At 42.7% G+C, this 19,590-nt stretch overlaps 1 protein-coding gene across 1 annotated transcript in view; it reads right to left on the reverse strand.

Annotated features, from left to right (window-relative positions):
* Positions 1–3,066: 3,066 nt before the first annotated feature.
* LOC147724926 (fucolectin-6-like) overlaps positions 3,067–19,590 on the reverse strand; it is a 43,257-nt gene continuing 26,733 nt past the window's right edge. The window contains exons 2-3 of the mRNA XM_086918135.1: positions 17,477–17,759; positions 3,067–3,214 (exon numbers count right to left, since the gene is read on the reverse strand). Of these exons, the coding sequence (XP_086774261.1) occupies positions 3,067–3,214; positions 17,477–17,759 (431 nt within the window). The remainder of the gene's footprint in view (positions 3,215–17,476; positions 17,760–19,590) is intronic.

Raw genomic sequence — 19,590 nt, forward strand, 5'->3', positions numbered from 1 at the left:
CTTCCACCATGCATCAGCTATCTTAAAGAGAAAGCAACACAACATTCAATATCAATTCTAGATACAACACAAAAAACAAAGTGATGTATATTACTTATTAGTATACCTTTTCTTCAGGTTCTTTTACGCAAAGGAGACAAGAAAGCAGAGAACAAAGGACCTCCTGGAACTCTCTGTAAAATAACAATCTAAATGTCAATGGTTAGGGGTGAATAGAGACATATGAACTAATCTTCTTAGGATTTGTACTCTCACCTGTATATGTGGCCTGATGCACATAAAAAAAAACAAAAGGAAAGTGCACAACAAAACTGTGCTGCAAAATACAGGAGCTCACTCTCTAACTTGAAGAGAGCTACAACAAATCTCGATGCCTATCGAGAATTACTAGTTTATTTTCATCATAGCCACACATTAAACAAAAAGGGGACAAAAAGCGATTGAAAGTAATATCTTCCTAAGTTCAGGAAATAATCAGGTAGACATCCTTAACCTGAACGTCAAGAACCAAAAGTGAAAAAAACGCCAGAACCCTGATGTTGAAATCAGGACGTAGAAACACTTACTAAACTACAGGAGAAAGCTCCAAATGAGACGCGGTATACTGGATGCCACAGGAACACTCGAACGCTGAGAACACCAATTTCACCGACGCTGCCCGAAAACGCGACCACCATGACCCGGAAGCAACAGGAAGGCCCCTGAAACAAAACCTGAACGCGAAGTATTGTTGTGATGGAGAGGAGGGCTTAAGAGCTACCTCCTCTATTCATGGGCATACGTTATTGGCTGCGCATGCGCGTAGGGGGGAACGGCCATCTTGCCAACCAGCCTGCAGACTCGGTTTTGCCAACCGCGACAGCAGGCACGACAACAGCAAAGTAAAAATATAGGGCTGCTATTGTTTACCTGTGAGATTTTTTTCATTCTTTATCAGGCAGCTACATGGATGATTGTACCTTTATGATTGCAACTTTTTAGGGCATCAGGCTAAGTGTAAATACAGTGAGGCCTACGTAATAGGCATGTGCCAATTTTACCTTCCCTTCTTGTATTTGTCACTTAATAATACCAGCATGCTCCACAAAATTAAAGTGTTTTGTGGGGCATCACCTGGTAACCCTTTGATGTGTGTCTTTTTTGAAGTGTGCTGTGTGTGGCATTGAGCCATGTATGAGAAGATCATAATACCATGAAATGGGAGCTACTGTGAACAATTACAGAACATACTTCGGAGATAGGGTGTGGCCTAACAGCTAGAGCTTCATGCATTAAAACTGGGGAACTAGTTTTGAATCGCAACCTCCAGCTAACATAACATCCTGTGATTCTGGACAAATCAGTGGACACCAGATGGGAGAAGCAACACGAAAGGTGCAGGTGGGGAATGAAGCATAACACGTGAAGCAGCACGGAGGGTGGGGGGCAGAACCAACACGAAAGGCACAGGTGGGGGAAGCAATATGGAGGCTGGGTAGGAAGGAATATGGGCGAGAAAGAGGAATGGGGAGCTTTTACAGGAAGCACATGCGGGCGAACACAATACTGATAGCCGAGGGAGACCAGCACACAGGTGGGAGAGCAACAGCAGTACACGAGGGACACATCTGGAAAAAAACGCAGTCTTGTACAGTGCTTACTGTTCCTCTGGACTCGAACCTTAAATAAGCAGCAGCCGTGGAGTATCATTTAAAAATGTGTTCAGCAAATGAGCGTAAAGAAACCAAACACAGTTGAACGTTCAAACCGAGAGTATATCCAGAGTGGGAAATACGTACAGAATCAGGGTTCAGTAAGAGGAAGAAAATAGTTACAGACATTTAAGTGAGGTGGACTCTTGGAGAGTGGGGAGAACAACAAAAAAGTTGTTCTTTATTTCATTTCCGCCAATCAGTGCATACTCGTGTACACTAAAATGCAGACGTGCAGCCGCAACGTGCGCCCACAAACAGGAGTTGTGTGCACGCACACGCGCGAAATGGAACACCAAAGTAAAACTGATCGCGGTCCAGATAGTGCCTCCTACTGTCAAAGCTGGCGAGTGCACGCAAGCTTGAGGCCACCAAAACCATAGGGTAGCACTTCGAAAACCCAGCGTACTAAATTTCTCGCAGAGTAGCGCATGCGCTGGCTCAGCAAGACCTAAAAACGATATGGGTAACTTAATCAGATTCAGCTGTGAGGTGCTCAAATGTCCTTGGACAAAGTTTACTCTGTGTACAACTGCAAAAAAAACCTGCAAGATTTGAAATGCTTTCTTCCCGCTCATTATCATCCTTTACTCTTTCTTAGGTCTGGTTTGACATCACAGCACAGCCTATTGCTACCTGTTCTTTTAAATATACATGCATTGGTCTTATGCTCAGTCCTATGCTAAGTGAGGGAAGTAATATAAATGATATTGGCTGTTTGGTTATCATTCCACTCCTACAGGAGGTTCTTGCTTCAACTGGAATTTCTAGGGTACTATGTTATATCTGAAAGTGTACTCAGTTATCATACATCTTGTCGCATCCAGTACACTGTCTTCTGTATGCATCCTGTACAGAAAGAAAGCATGATTTGCTATTTCTTTTCCCAGCACTGGCATAGACAAAAGAGCAGGCTTTAGTGTGAAAAACAGCATTTGTGAATGCAGCACATGCATACAGCAATTGAGTATCTCAGCATATACATGCATAGGAACACTAGAATAAAGCATTTAGCTTTGTCAATGCTCTTTCTCTTTGCCCCAGTCCAATTCCCTCCGAAACGTTGTGTCATTAAATGAAAAAGTGAACTTTTGTAATGCTTATAATCGTATTGTATAATTAACTATTGGCATTTTATTAGAATACAGAAACATAAATGGAAACCTGAAATGGGATTAGAATGACTGCTTAAGAGAAGAGATCAAACACCATGTTTTTCACACATGAAATAATCCATATGTTACAACAAATATGTAAGAAAGAAGATAATGCAGAGAGGGAGAAGATCGTTTCCTAGTCCATGGCATACCAGGCATATCAGAATTGGGAGAATCTTGGCTGCATATACAGACTATCCGATGTGTTCGTTTTACTTCTATTCCTTCACCGCATAAACCTCCACTTCACACAGCGTAAGGTACTCGGTATTGTAGGGAATAATGATACTGACGTATTGGCCCACCATCCCGTTGCAGCAGAACTCCGCAGGGTTGTAAAGGTTTGCCTCTGTGAATATACCACAGCTGTGACAAAAGAGATAAAAGCAACAGGTTAATGAGAAACATCCCAGACTAAAAACTTAGGAATACATCTCTAAAAGGAATATCTTGCCACTACTTTTAATGACATTTATACTTTCTTGATGCCTAAATAAAGTGGGATACCTCAAATCCCTTTGGCTCTCAGGCTCTCTTTGATCACCTTTAGTGATACGTATTATCAATATGTTACTGACGAGTGTGGATTTCTGCAAGCTTTACTTTCTTAAGGACATGGACAACCCCCAACCATACCTCCTACCTGTATACCAACATCTTGTGAGCTCCTATGTAGACACACGCCTATCTTTATAATGTGTAAAATTGAATTTAACACCAAATGGGTAGACTCCATAAATATTTATTTAGAATTGTCAGTGTCTGATTTAGTAGTAGAGATGATTTATTCATACTTAATATGATCAGCCAATGCTTAGATTTTTACTAAACTCACGACCTTAAATGAAAGATTGCATCACTAAGCTGTTCTGAACAACTTAGTTTCAGTCACCTTTATTGCAAAAGTGAGGTCTTTCGTGAAGTAGTTTTTGTTAATTATGTGATTCACTTTTGCTTATCCAGCATTGAATCCTTCGTATAGTAACATGTTTAAATGCTCCTTGCCAGGCTAGACATCTCAATTCATGTCACATGCAGTGGTGAACAATATTAAAATGCCAGTACAGCAATCGGAATGTAGTAGCAGTTTCACCTGATAAGTCCTGCAGATTCCATCCAGTAAGGTGAATGTGCTTCAAATTGCAATCCCCAAAAATCACCAAGTCTCAAATTCCCATCCTTTGTTATGCATGAAGGAGTCATTTTCCAGTGTACTCCTGGACATCAGTTTACTGATAAGATGGAATGTACTTCTTTGCTAATGTGGGTAATTTCATTTCCACTCCGAGATATCACTGGGGATTTTTCATGGTTTGTGCCTTGGCTCTGTGTATGGAGATAGAAGAATTTGATCTATTGATTGATTGAGATGCATATCCTTTTCAATCAACAACCACAAAAGTCACTAAATTAACCCTCTGGTAGTTTGTCTCAGAAGCAGTCAGGCCTAACTCAGAGGCAATTTGTAAAGCATTAATGCAGCACTTTAAACAGTGATCTTGAGAGTGCACATCAGGGGAAGTATACCATTGTTTTAAATAGATAAAAAATAATGAGATTAACACAAAAGAAATCCAATCAGCCAAATCAGATATATGCAATATGCAATGGTAAAGTTTTACATGCATTTAGTGCCTGCAAGCTCACAGAGCTACTTGCAGTCTTTTGATCATGCAAGACCAGGGGAAGTCACAAGTTCCAGCCAAATTCAATGGAAAATGAGCTGGATACGGGGAGGCAATATGGCTGCTGACCGACCGTAGGATAGAGGCACACTAGCCCTCTCTCCCTGCAGATCGAGACAGTCGTGAAAATGGTGTAAGATGCCTGGTGCTCCTGGCTGGATACCTGCCTTTCGAGTAGACTGCTTTCCCCAGTTTTGCTACAAGCATCACAATGATTTGCCTCAATAGCTACTGTGGTGAAAATCTGTTTCCCTAAAGCTATTATGGCGCCAAGGGGCCCAAAAACAAAAGAGCAGAAGGATGCTCCAAATCTGAATGCCACGAATGCCCCTGTCCCTGTGCCGAGCTCCGCCGGAGGCGTAGCATTTCCGACAAGAAAACAAATCGCAAAAAACACAGGTATCACAGATGACCCGAGAGAAGGTATTAAAGGAGCCAAACAGAAGGATGGCGAGGCGGCGGTCAAGAAGGGCATTAAGTATAAACAAAAGGAAAAGGAATCTAGTACTAAAACTCCAAAGGGGAGTACATTCCGGCAACCCACCTTGGTCGAGTCCTTCTACGCCGTGTCAACAACCCTCGAGTCATCCAGCGCTGCAGCACCGGTTAGTTCCGGTCGGCTCCACGCTTCATCGCAATCTGAAGCTGAGAGGGCAGGAGAGCAGGGAGCACTGAGCGAGACATGTTTCGATCCTCAGCGGACAGAGCAGCCCTTCCAGACTGCAGGAGACGACGCGGAGCAGGCTCGGCGGATCCAGGTGAGCGGGACAAGAGATGAGTGCGGTTCGGTGAGCCGTGCTGACTCGCAGCTAAAAGATCTGGCAGAACAGAGCACGGAACAGTGTGCAGACCGGGATGCCGCACAGGGGCTGGTTTACAGCAGGCCAGTAATTGAAATAGAGAGAATGGATGGAACCCCATTACTACAGGCAAAACACGAACACGACCAGGAGGTGAATCTTAGTAAAAGTACTACAGGTGCTACTGATGTTACTGATGTTACACAACACAGAGGAAGTCTGGGGGCTGAAGAAGGAATGAAGGACAGGGCTATTGAGGGCACAAAAACCCCTGAGATAGTGATAACAAGCAGCAAGCCGACTATGGAGGAGGTTGTTGGCGCAGAGTGTTTATCCCCTGTGAGACAGAGAGCCCTTCTTCTCGATGCAGGCCCAGGCCCTGGCCCAGGCTCACCTAGTGATGATTGCTTCTTTTCAGTGAACGACGACACAGGTTCAACATCCGGAGACCGTGTGGGGAGCGGGGAGAGTTATACCAGTGGCTCAGACTCAGACCCGACCTATCTGCTGCTGAAAGTACAATCCAGCCGGCTTCCCTCAAACAAAGGGCCAACCAACAGAGAAATAGATTGTGCCTGAAACACAAGACCCCTACCAGTCCTTCACATCTTGAAGTTGCCAAAAAAATTGACTAGGACTACTCAGCCACTTCTCACTTGTATCACAAAGACGGTGGAATTAATAGCCAACACCGACAGCAGGTGTTCACCCCGCCTCAGACTCCAACTATGGTCTTGCTCTATGCCACATTAAAGCAGATGCAGGGTGAGGCTAGATCAGAGAGGTTCACTAAGTAAAATGAACAAATTATATGCAGAAATGGCAGGGAGAGTCACTGAGGTGGAAGAGAGGACTGGGAAGCTGGAGGATGAAGTCTCAAGATGGCAGGAATTCAAAGAGGCCCAGGAGAAAGCCACGGAGGACGTTCAATGGAAGTTGGAGGAATTTGAAAACTGGCAGAGACGCAACAACATTAGGCTCTTGGGCTTTCCAGAAGGGAAGGAGGGGCAGGATGCAGAGGCATTTGTCATCTCAATATTAAAGGGGGCCTTAACTGAACTTTCAGCCTAGAACTGGCAGAACGAGGTGCAACACGCACATCGGTTCCCTCAAACCCAGAAAAAGGGCTATGCCACATCTCAGCCAGACAAACCCAGGGCGATGCTGGTCTATGTTGGGAACTTTCTAATAAGGCGAGAAGTCAAGGACAAAGTGAAACCTCAGTCCCGGCGCTCCTTCAATGGAATAACATTTTTTGCACACCCAGACTTCTGCCACGTTACAGTAGAAAGGAGATGGCGATTAAGACAGCTGATATCACCTTTTCAGAAGTTGGGATGTGAAGCCTATCTGCTATTCCCTCATGCCTCAATGTGTTAGTAGACGGGCAAACGAAAATGCTTTTTTCAAAGGTTCAAGTCCAAGCATTTTTATTGGAGTTAAAGGAAAAAAAGGGGCCAGAGGAGTACTAACGCTGCATTGAGATAAATAAGATAAAGCTATGTGGGTGAATCTTTAGATTAACCGATAGAGCAGTCTACTAAGGCTAAAATCACTAAAAGCACTTCTATGGCATAATCACATTTGGTTAGGTTTTTTTGGCTTGGAGGGTGGGTGGATGCTCAGCAATTCCCTGCGGGCCAAAGCTGTCATGCATAGGTCAATATTGACCTATTAGCCTGAAAGGGGGATAAGGGAGGTGGGAGTCAGAGGAGGAGGGGTTGGGGGGTTATGGGCACAGTGCACTTTTGCAATTTGTCACACATGAGCTTTGCAAAGGGGGAGAATGCAATTAGAGACAGTATTCAGGTAAATGTAAAGGTACTTGTATAGCGCACGACTACCTGGAGGTATCTCGGCGCTTGTATGAATACCGCTGAGGAACCCTTCCTGGCCTTTCCCTGTGAAGTGTAAGCATGGGCGAATTTTGCAAATCTGGCGTTCGCGAATTTTGCAAATTTGCGAACTCGCAATCAGCAAAATCCGCAAATTCTTGCAAAATTGCGGAATTTTTTTTTTTTGTGTTCGCAAGGATTTCTGCCAGTTCGCAAGGATTTCTGCTGGTTCGCGAGGGTTTTGTACCAGTTCGCAATTGCGAACTTACATGTCGGCTCGCAACGGTCAAAATTATGTTGTTTCTACGTCTGGTTCATCATCACAGGTTCCCAGAATCCTCTGTTTCACCGCTGCCACCCTCTGTTTCACCCATGCCACCCTCTGGTACATCAATGCCACCCTCTGGTTCATCATCACTGTAGATTATGGGGGGAAATAGCAAGCACACCTGCCTGCTTCAACTCACATGAATTAATTTGGGGTTGATTTACTAATGTGTCACTGTTTTAAAATTCCAGTCTGGCACCTGCTTCCTTATCTGTAATTTGCATTCTGTTGCAGTGCAATTTTTTTTCTAGGACCTTTGGGGCCTACTTGTAGCTATTCTATGAGCCTGCTGTGAGGGTCAGAGCAGGGTCATACAAATGTTGCAACTAGCAACTGAACTCTGGAGGGGCCCTTGTCAGGAAGCACTACAGGGAATGGTTACTAATGATGAGTTTGAACTTTTGAACCTGCTGAATGCTTTTTTTGTGTTCGCAAGGAATTCTGCCAGTTCGCAAGGATTTATGCCAGTTCGCGAGGGTTTTGTACCAGTTCGCAATTGCGAACTTACATGTCGGCTCGCAACGGTCACGATTATGTTGTTTCTACGTCTGGTTCATCATCACAGGTTCCCAGAACCCTCTGTTTCACCCCTGCCACCCCCTGTTTCACCCATGCCACCCTCTGGTACATCAATGCCACCCTCTGGTTCATCATCACTGTAGATTATGGGGGTAAAAAGCAAGCACACCTGCCTGCTTCAACTGACATGAATTAATTTGGGGTTGATTTATTAATGTGTCACTGTTTTAAAATTCCAGTCTGGCACCTGCTTCCTTATCTGTAATTTGCTTTCTGTTGCAGTGCAATTTTTTTTCCAGGACTTTTGTGGCCTACTTGTAGCTATTCTATGAGCCTGCTGTGAGGGTCAGAGCAGGGTCATACAATTGTTGCAACTAGCAACTGAACTCTGGAGGGGCCCTTGTCAGGAAGCACTACAGGGAATGGTTACTAATGATGAGTTTGAACTTTTGAACCTGCTGAATGCTTTTTTTGTGTTCGCAAGGATTTCTGCCAGTTTGCAAGGATTTCTGCCAGTTCGCGAGAGTTTTGTACCAGTTCGCAATTGCGAACTGACACCGCACGCAGCAAAATTGTATCACCAAGAAAATAAAATCCGCTGCGTGCGAATTTGCGGATTTTGCGGGAAATTCGCGGATCTCGCGGATTTTGCATTTACCGAAAATCCGCAAAATCCGCAAGCGTAACGGATTTTCCGCCCATGCTTAGTGAAGTGTCCACTCCTGCGCACCCCCAAGGTGAAGCCAGTCATCCTAGCGTTGTTGGGGCCATTGTGGAGATTAAGCAAGCTATTTCCCAGAGTTGCAGCGTGGAGCCCATGATTAGAATCGGCACCGAGGCGAGAATTAACAGGTCCGAGGAAATTAAGCCCAGGATCTGTCGAGGCGGGAATTGAACCCTGGTCCCCAGCCAGACTGCTGCATCAGGGTCTGCCGCTCTAACTATTGAGCCACACTTCTACACAGGTCATGCATGGCATCTACGCTAGACATCAAAGAAAAATTGACGGTGAAGGAACAGATTGATCGGGTAGGACAGTCAAAGCATGTATCCTAATGAATATAGGAATAATAATGCTTAATGTGTGTGGTTTAAATGATCGTCTGAAAAGGCAGCGAGTAGCAGTGTTGCTTAGAAATACAGGCACAGACTTTCTGTGTCTCCAGGAGACGCTCATTGAGGGAACCAAGGGTTTCTTACTGGAGCAGCTGGAATTTCATTTGCTAGCTTACTCACAGCAAGGGGCTAAAACTAGAGGGGTGGCTATTCTATCAAGGCTCAGCAATGTGATGGTAAGGAAGAAACTTGAAGACCAATGGGGTAGGTGGGTTCTGATAGAATGCTTGATTGGTGGGGATTGGGTCACGCTGGGGTCAATCTACGGGTCAACAGAAGATGATCCGAAAATTTTTGACTTTCTAGACCTAGAACTGGATACATGGGTTCCACGGGTTGTCATAGCTGGAGATTTTAATTTTAACGGGGCAGGAGGCTTTGGTCTGGACTCCAGCGGAAGTTATAAGGGCCGGAAAAAGAAGGTTTGCAGGACAATTTTGAGACTTGCTAAGAATAATGTGTTAATAGATGTATGGGGGAAGTTAAAATCTGGCGACCCTGGGTTTACTTACTATTCTGCTCCCCACAAGTTATGCGTCGTGTTAGATTATGGAGAAGTGTGGCCAGGGGTTAGAGGCGGCAGACCCAGAAGCTGAGATCGGTCCTGGACCAGGGTTCAATTCCCCGCCTCAGCGGGTCTTGGGCTAAAAATTCCACAGACTCGATAATTCTTGCTCCGGTGCCTTCTCCACTCACGGGTTCACACTCTGCGACTCTGGGCAATAGCTTGCTTAATCTCCACAACGGCCCCTCGTGGCGGGATGCCTGACTTTCACCTTGTGGATACCCTGCTGGGGCTATCACACAGGGGAATATCAGGACGGGTTCCCTAAGCAAGCGCCGGGAAACCCACTGTGGGTAGCTGTGCGCTATATAAGCTCAACTACATTTACATTATTTTATGTCATCTTGCTCCTTAATATCCAAAGTACAGCTAGAAAGACTCCCCCGGATCGTATCCGATCACAACCCTTTAATACTAACAATAGAGGTAGCGACAATACAAAGGCAGGAGCGCGGATGGACATGTGCGATGGGTTTACTGAGGGACACCGATTATGTCACGCACATGAAATCCAGGATTAAAGACTTCTGGGAGGTCAATAGGGGAAGTACTGCTTCAGGGAATGCTTGGGATCCCTTTAAGGCAGGGGACCACAGAGAGACACTCAGTTTTAGCCTCTCTAAGCAAAAGAAAGAGCATTTAAAACCAGAACAGTTAAGTATGGCATTACTAGGTGCAACCCCTCCTACCCTCTCTTCAAAAAAAGACTGAACAAATATTGGGGAAACTAACCACACTGATGTCTGACTCTCTACACTCCTTGCTCCTTGATTCTCGCATCCTCCTCAACCCCTTCCCTGCCTCTCATTCAGCCTCTCCACTTTTCTTCTCTCCCTTCTCCCTCTGAACTTCGACACCCCCATCCCCAATTGATCTTCTTTGCCCCTAAACACCCAGCACATTCTATTACCCTATTTTATGTAACTCATGTTTTAATGCACATTATTTGACTTTATTGTAATTGTTTACCTATCTTGTAAAGCTCTCTGATACCCCCGGGTCCAGTAGCGCTATATAAAACCTTCGAAATAAATAAACAAATAAATAAATACGGCAACTGGGGAATTACTTAACCAGGCATTACGTAAGGGGGCCAGGGCGAAAGAGAGAATAGCAACTAAAGCTGCTGATATCTATTTAGCTCAAAGGGAAAAATGCTACGAATTTAGTGAGTGGGTGGGTCATACTCTAGCGATTCGGGCTAGACAGAAGGTAGCCTTAGGTGAAATTAAAGAAATAAAGGACCCCAGTGGGAATTTAGTGTCAGACCCTGACGAAATCCGTGAAGTCTTTCGACAGTTTTATAGTAAATTATGTAAGGAAGAACAACCTTAAGATCCTGGAGAAATTCAAAGATCCCTGCACGACACCCACACTTATATATTATCGGAGGAGGATAGGGAAATACTGGACGCTGCTCTGGGGAAAGAAGAGAATGCTGCCGCCATGTTAGGTTTGCCCTCAGGTAAGGCCGCAGACCCAGAACAGATAGCGGGGGAATTTTATAAGGTCTTTTTTGATGTAATCATCAACGACCTAGTCACTACAATACAGAAGGCACAGGTAGGTCTGTCTATACCAGATTGTTGGGCAGGAGCGGACATAGTAATCATTTTAAAGAAAGGGAAACCTTCTATCGAGCCAGGTTCCTACCGGCCAATCACGCTTATGAATGCAGATGTAAAGATTTTTTCAAAGGCACTGGCAGTAAGATTCTCAAGAGCTATAGGCACATTGGTTAGCATAAACCAACACATATTCATACCAGGAAGAGGTACTACTCATCACATTTGCAAGGTCATCACACTGTTTGATACCACAGAGACCCCAGGAGACCCGATGGCAGTTATTCTTCCGGATGCCGAAAAAGCATTTGATCGTGTCTATTGGGAGGTTCTGTGGGCAGTTCTGAGGCGATCTGGCTGCCTGGAGGGCTTTATTAAGGCAATATGGGCACTATACATTGCTCCCACAGCATGTATACAGGTGAACACAGAACGTACCTTTCCCTTTCAAATTACTCAAGGCACACAACAGGGGTGTCCATGATCCCCACTCCTGTTTGCTATGTATATAGATATAGATCCATTGATTCGAAAGTTGAAACAGAACATCCGGATCCCCCCACTAGAGACTAAAAGGGGTCTATGTAAGGTTCTGGCTTATGCCGATGACGTGGTGGTTATCACACCATTACCTACAGAGGCTATTGGATAGGTATAAGAGGATGCAGAGCGGTTTGGCCAGGTCACAGGATATGCCCTGAGCAAATCCAAATCCAAATCATTAAAACTGAACAGGCAAAATGTACAGATCCGCGTTTGGTCCATTTTGGAGTCTACCTAGGGGTAAACATAACCGCATATTTGGACAAGCTGGTAGAGATAAACATAGGGCCAGTAGTCAATAAAGTCAAAAATGACCTGGACAGGTTTCACAATCTACATCTGTCTATAGTTGTGATAGCTCTGAGGCAGACATAATACATGTTTTTGCTACATGCCCCCACTTACAGCCTTTACTTAACTCCATTGAATTATTTATGAAAAACTCCTTGAGAATAAAGTTCAGGCTGACCTCAATTAGTATTTTATTGGGGGTGGCTGAGGATTCCTCCCGGTCCCAACATGATTACTTTTTATTTGTTGCAATGGCGGTGTTTAGAATTTGTATTGCATCAGCTTGGCTGGATCGAACCCCACCCACTTCACATAATTGGGTGGCTAAGCTGTTAAATGCCTACAATCTTGAGAAGGAGATTTACATAAGGAAGGGCAAGAGGGGAAGAGCACTTGGGATAAAAATCTGGGATCCCCTCAATAAATGGAAGGAAAAGTAACCCTCTACCGCTCAGATTAATCATCTTATTGACCGTATTATGTTCTATCTGTTTAGTTCAGTTTGTCTAGGCTCCCTCTTTTTATTTTTTTACTAGCAGCCCGTCCCAGCGTTGCCTGGGGCAGAAAGGGGCTGGGGGCAGCATTCTAAGCCTCTGTGCACCGCACCGCACCCCCCCCACATTGCCCAGTCCGCATCCCTCCCGCCTCCCGCCTTGACATTGGCTATACCGCCTCCCGCTTTGAGCCCGCCACCCGCCGCCCCGACCCGACATTGAGAACTGAGCATTGCGCCGCTTTGAGCCCGCCGCCCCCGCCCCGACATTGAGCATTGAGCATAGCGCCTACCGCCTCCCTCCTCGCGCCTTGAGTCTCCCGCCCGTCTCGGCTTTGTAAACCCCCCCCCTCAGGTCCCGACTTACCTCCCTGCGCTGCCACTGCTCCTCCGCTTCTCACCGCTCTGTATTGCTGTTGCTGGTGAACTCCGCTCCTCCCCTCAGGCAGACGCTACTCATGTCCTCGCTCTTCCTGTTGCTGTGGACGACGCTACTCCCCTCACGCATACGTCGCGGCCGGCGCTACTTGCAAGGGACTACTTTATTTTTATTTGTAAATATTTTAAACGTTTTTATTTTTATTTTTATGTAGCCTATGTCCTTCTGCTTGCCCTGAGGTTTTCTAAGATGTATTGGGTGTTCAGATTGGTGGTGTAGTTTTCGAGTTTACCTTGCCCAAAGGTGCAAGTTCTCTCTTTATAATAGTAGTATAGATTTTCACATTTCTCCTTTAGAACCTCTCTCTTTGCATTTTCTTTTCCCTTATTGGTTGGCTTTTCTGACCCGATGGGGTTTGAGTGATATCTGTTAGAATGAACCAAGTACACTCAATTTTTATTCTTTAATTTAATTTAAGAATGTATAAGCAGATCTATTTATTACCTGTATGTTTAAACAGTTCAACTTATGTTTATGTTTGTTTTTGATTTTGGTTTTCCAATAGGATATGTATTGAGTCGCAAATGTATTTTGTTTAATGTGCCCTGTGGGAGAAAATAAAATTATTAGTTAAAAAAAAAAAGGAAAACTAGCTGGATACAGAGACGTGTTAATCCTATTAAAAAAGTTACCTTCTCAAAGTCCAGTGCGAAGGGTCCAATAAGTAAAGACATCTCCTTTTATTGTAGAGGAGTGCATATTGATGCCATTTAAGGCTCCAGGGACTGGGGAAAGCAGCTTGTGGAGAGTTGAGGTTCTAGCGAAGGCAAGGAGGGCACAGGCAAGTCCAGTGGATATCGAAGATAACATAGTGAGGCATTTATATTTATATTTATGATGTATTAGCATTTTGTATTTTGATTAAATGTATTTTTGTTAGTCTAGAATTAACATGCCATTCTAAGGTAAAACACACTGTGCCCGATGTTCTTGTTTTTCCCTAGCAGTAATTTCTCTGTTAGGGATGTGTATCCTAATCTTGGGCGCCGCGTTCTTTTCCCAAAATAGGTCCAGTTGATGGTCCAGCTGCAGCAGATAAGCTGGGCAGTTGCAGGTAGGCCTCAGGAGCATATTGTGTCCCTGTAGCTCAGAACAGGAAGTCAGCCATTTGACCTTAGGAGTCATTCATGTAGCCTAGTATAAAGGGAACAGGTCTAGTCTTTCTTCACAAAGAGCAAGTCTGGCCTCAAGCAGCAGAGCCATTCCCTGGGAAACAAGGCAGGCCTCAAGGGGCAGTGCAGTCATCTGGGGAACACGGAAATCCTCATGAGTAAGGCAATCCTCTGGTAGAATCAGGGCAGGTCCTTGGAGGAGAAAGGTAGGCCTCACAAAGCAGGGCAGTTATCTGGGGAACAAGGCAAGCGTGAAGCCGCAGAGCAGTTTTCTAAAAAACAGGTAGGCCTCAAGCAGCAGCGAAGTCTTTGGAGGAACAAGGCAGTCCTTCTTCTGTAATGTCCATGGTTCCACGGGTACACCAAGGAGTGGCTCAGAGGGTCTAATAGTTATACCTGATGCCATCTTTTAAAGTGGGGTCATTTGTTGCTCTCTTACTACATCTGGCTCTGGAAAGTGCTTCCCATTTTCTGCCAAGGCTCCAAGGAGTCTATGGTGATGGCAACTAGTATTACGTTTATTTGAAGGTGCTAGAGGCAAGCCATTAAAATGTAATTGGGGTAGGGAACAGCCCTGTCCACAACAATCCTGTCAAGATCGGCCATCCCGCCCACAACTAGTCCTGTATTGTTCACTCCCTGGGCCTAATGCACAATCTTAATAAGGTAACCATTAATAGGCCTGGGAGATAAAAATTCCTAGAAAGCTTAGGAAGTTTATGGGCAGGAAAATACCAACTATTTAAAAGTATAATTACTAAGGGGTTGGGCCTAGATTTCGTCAGTAAGATTAGGCCACTATATATCCTAAAACAAGGTCAATTTACCTTTACTGACATTGATTAACAACAAATGTAATTTAGTGTATTGGACATAAAACGTAATCAGCATGACCCACTTTTTATTCTCTTACTATTTTAAAATTATTTTCAAACGTATCAAATGTACAATCAAAATCAACATGTTATAGACCTGGAACCCAAACTAAACCATTGGTGAAACTCAGTTAGTTTCTTTCATAGCCACAGTGAGCACACTTGAATAAACAATATCTAGCAATAAATCATACTTTAAAATCATAATTTCATACATACAAATAGATTATTTTTGTATTAAATCATTGCACAGTTAATGACAATTATAATGCTGTTCCAGTTTAATTCTAATATGCAAGGAGAATTTGTTTTATTACTTTTCTCTATACTCTTACACAAAAATCTAGGGATTGGGGGGAAAGCTGCCTTATTATTGGATTGTAAGCGAGGACCCAGGTTTTATTCAATTTTTACCATGTTCCCTGTGTGCCTTGACTTATTTTCCAACTCCTTAATATTGAAGTATTGGAAACCCTACCGTTATGAGATACCCTCAGGATCATGAACTCAGTGACATTATTTTTGTATTTTCTTAGGGCGCTCTTGTATCTTCAGTTTCCATTGGGTACTAAATTTGGCTCAATGATTAACTTTGTTAGAACAAAGCTCCCAGCTTTTTCTGTTTATGTATGATAGCTCCATTTACATACATTCTTTGTCATCCATTATCAAGGTTTTAAAGGTGTGTAATTTTTTTTTCAAGAGCTGACTTTAAAGTGGGCTCTGCATCCTAGAAATTTCTAAAAGTGGTATTTTCATAACTGTAATCTATTATCTGACTTTAAGAGAATTTCAAACTACAATTCATTTGTTCAAACCTGACAGTTCTATCTGCTCCCAGTCAAAGGTTAGCAGTTGTTATGTATAATAAGGTATCCCTATGTTATGCGATGGTAGAGATAGGTCATAAAGTAGTGGAAAATTAAATTAGAAGCTTTTCACTACTAGGATATGTAAAACTTAAGAACAGATGTTCTTATTCTTAAATACAATGCCACCTACCCTTATGGCCTTATATGTATTAAGACGTCTTACAAAATATCCACAATCAGAGTACTCAAGCGAAACAACTGTTGTCAAATGCGCCTGATGTTCGTTCAAGTTCGTGTTGTAAATCAATGAATGGATAATTCTTCAAAACAGATTTATTCTGGATGAATTTTGCCAAATGTTGATTAACAAATTTTGTACAGGAAGAAAATCAGCCTTTATCAGGTTTAATTTGCAGTACTCGTAACGTTTTTTAATGTATTTCCTTCTTCTTTCCTTCTTTCTGTCTTTGTTTGTGTGATTCTTTCTTTCTTTTTTTCTTTCTTTCTTTCTTTCTTTCTTTTTTTTCTTTCTTTTTTTCTTTCTTTCTTTCTTTCTTTCTTTCTTTCTTTCTTTCTTTCTTTCTTTCTTTCTTTCTTTCTTTCTTTCTTTCTTTCTTTCTTTCTCTGTTTTTTTCTTTCTTTCCTACTTTCTTTTGTATTTGGTCTCCCTTTCTTACTTTCTGCCCTCCTTCCTTGCTTTCTTTTCTTCTTGTTTTCTTCCCTTCTTCCCTTCTTTTTCTTGGCTGACTGCCAATGCCTGAACAATTGGCTTTTGTTGGCCTGTGTTAGCTACAATCTTTTGATTTTATTAGTGTGGCATGCTTAACATAGTTACTTATATTGTTACGTATAGGGGTTTTCAACCAGACTTAATCCATTTGCTGTGCAATTGCATAAAGCATGAAAAAACAAGAACAAAAAGCTGGCGGACGACGCCAGACCGATTGGATTTGCTAATGTTGCACCCAATTGGTTTTATTGTTTTGCTTTTTCTACTTATTCAATTGTCCTTTTACTTGTTCCTTTGATAAAGTCTGGCTGCTCTCCGCCACTGGAAATGCGACTGTATTACACAGGGAGAGTGCACAACCACCCCATATAATGAACCACTTTACTCACTCTTTTGCCTGGATTGGGGCCGATTTCCAGATTATTTTGGTTTGAAAACTTCAAGGAGTATAGGTTACTTAATGGTAGTGTGGAGTAGCTTACTTTGCAGCAGCATAGATGCGTATTCATCAAGTCACTAGTCAGTTCAGCAAAAAGGCAAGTTGGAAGGAGCATTTTTCTTCCTGGCCTTGGTTGCTCTGGTCACTCCCTCTGCCACAGAGTTATCTTGCAAACATAAACCCTGCAACAAATATAACTTCCGGGTTTTTGACTCCTGGGTGGGATGTGGGTTATGGATGCCCCCCATATTTATTGACCAGCACCAGCCAAATGGAGTAACTTGAAATCTGCACCCCAGTCTTCACACTGTTTTGGTCTTTGCCATTGTGGTGCCCTCATAACTTCAAACACAGAGAAAGAAGGTTACAGGCATTGCTTCGTAGCTTAGATGTTTTGTTAACTCTGGGACCAGAACAGGGGTTCGAAATATTATTGTTTACTAAAAGTAATACAGTTCACAGAGTATCAGCAATGACTTACATAGGGTTGTCATTGTATGGAGAGTCTCCAACACGAACTTGAGCCAACATCAGGCGCATTTGACAACAGTCGTTTCTGTTAAGCACTCTGATTGTCGATATTTTGTAAGACGTCTTCAGATCCAGCCTCCACCAGGGAGCCAGCTGTTTCTCAGTGTGGGTGCAGGAAGACATTTGGAAATTCATTGTCTGTTTTCCATCAATGGCAAGTGAAGCAGTAGCACCTGGTGATCCACTATACTGAGAACTGTGCTCGGCAATTCCTTGCAGTGCTAGGTTCGTTTCTGGAAGAATGAAGAACATGAGGAGGTTAGATTCAACAAGAATAGAGGAGGCTGCATAATCCTCATACTTCCTTGCATGTTACACCCAAAGGTACTTGACACATTTTGTTTAATAAATTAGCAAAGATAGAATCATGACTAAACAAGTAAGCAACCATGAGAGAGAGGGGAGGTCTGGGAGTAGACATGGTCATACATGTGTTTTAATTATTCCTTTGCTCGTGTATACCGGCAGTCTTGCAACATTCTTAAACATCTGAAATTTGAGTCTAGAAAGGAACTATGTTGACAGAGTATCTTCTAGCTACCCAAGGGCTTGTGGGCCAGATGTACATAATGTATGGTTTGCGATTACCAAGTAGAGAATGTTTGAAATTCGCTGTTTGGTAATCGCAAATCAAAGTGTTTGGCACATTGAGAAATAACCAGGGGGTCGCAAATAGGCCTACTTCATTAATAATCATGAGGTAGGTCTCAGTTTGAGAACCGTTGGGAATAGCAAAAATCACGGGCATGGTGACCTGCTGGGATGAGTTGATCATCATCTCTGTGATTGCTTTTCAATGAAGCTGTGGTATATATTTTGACACGCATTTACAAATGTGAAGGGGTCCCTTGCGAATGGGTTACCACGTACTCTGTAGTAAAATGTCAATGCTTTGCGACTGAATTTTGATCACAAAACATTCACACATACCACTGCAAATTGGTATTAGGAAGGGACGGCCTTAACACACCCCTTCCAAATTTGAATTGCACCCCCATTTAGCGATTCAGTAATAGGTGACAAATACCCCAAATTGGCTTCGCACTTTATAAAAATGCTTTTTTGAGGTCGTCCAAGTCCTGAGTCTTTGAATTAGGCCATTGGCGACCTCTGAATAGGTTTGTACACCAGGCTCTATCAGCAGATGTGCATTAATGTTAGTAATTGCCACTCATTTACAAATAGAATTTTTGCACACCCGTTGCTCATCTCATCCTCACTTTTCTCAAATTCATCAGATCTGGTGGGATCATACTTGAAACTAGCAGCAAAGTATTAACTTTGGCAACCCCTTATCAGGCTTGAAGTGCAAAGCAAAGTACAAACGCTGCTCCAGATTGGCAGAGTGTTATTGCAGAACAGTACACTATAGGCATTAATAGGGAAATGAACAGTGAAAAGGTATAGTATAAACATAATAAAACATGGGCACTATGAAACACTTATATTACATGTAGGTTATATAGCAATAATGAGATTTTGATGCTTAGTCCTGTGCAGTTTATCCAAGATAAGCATGCAAACAGAAAAATTATAAAATATTGATTGGAACCCAACATCATTTGATTTAAGGGTATGCGAAATACACCACGCTCAGTGTGCTAATATAATAACATTAATGTATGAAAAACTGAGCTCAATTTGAGTCTACAATGATACACTATGAAAGAGGAGCATCACTCTGTCCAAAAAGTATTCTAAATAACTTGACCATGCACAGAATGGAATGTTGAAAACTTTAAATATTGTGGACTTAGATATAGCTGTAGACCTATTAGTGTCTCTAGACAATCAAGCTTTACTATTATCATTTATTTATTTATTTATTACATTTATAAAGCACTCTATCGAATCTATGACAAAATATCGACTAGAAAAATATCTACCTACCATAATATCGCAACAAAAAGATCGATGACAATAATATCGAGAGATCCTATCTCTAATAAGGTAAGTACAAAAATATCGAAAAAATATATATCGATGTCAAAAATATTGTTTTTTAGAAAATATTGTTTTATTTTAATAAAATAAAATGTAATATTAACAAAATAATACTTATAA

Source organism: Lissotriton vulgaris, chromosome 4_1 (assembly GCF_964263255.1).
Source record: "Lissotriton vulgaris chromosome 4_1, aLisVul1.2, whole genome shotgun sequence".
NCBI classification, from domain to species: Eukaryota; Metazoa; Chordata; class Amphibia; order Caudata; family Salamandridae; genus Lissotriton; species Lissotriton vulgaris.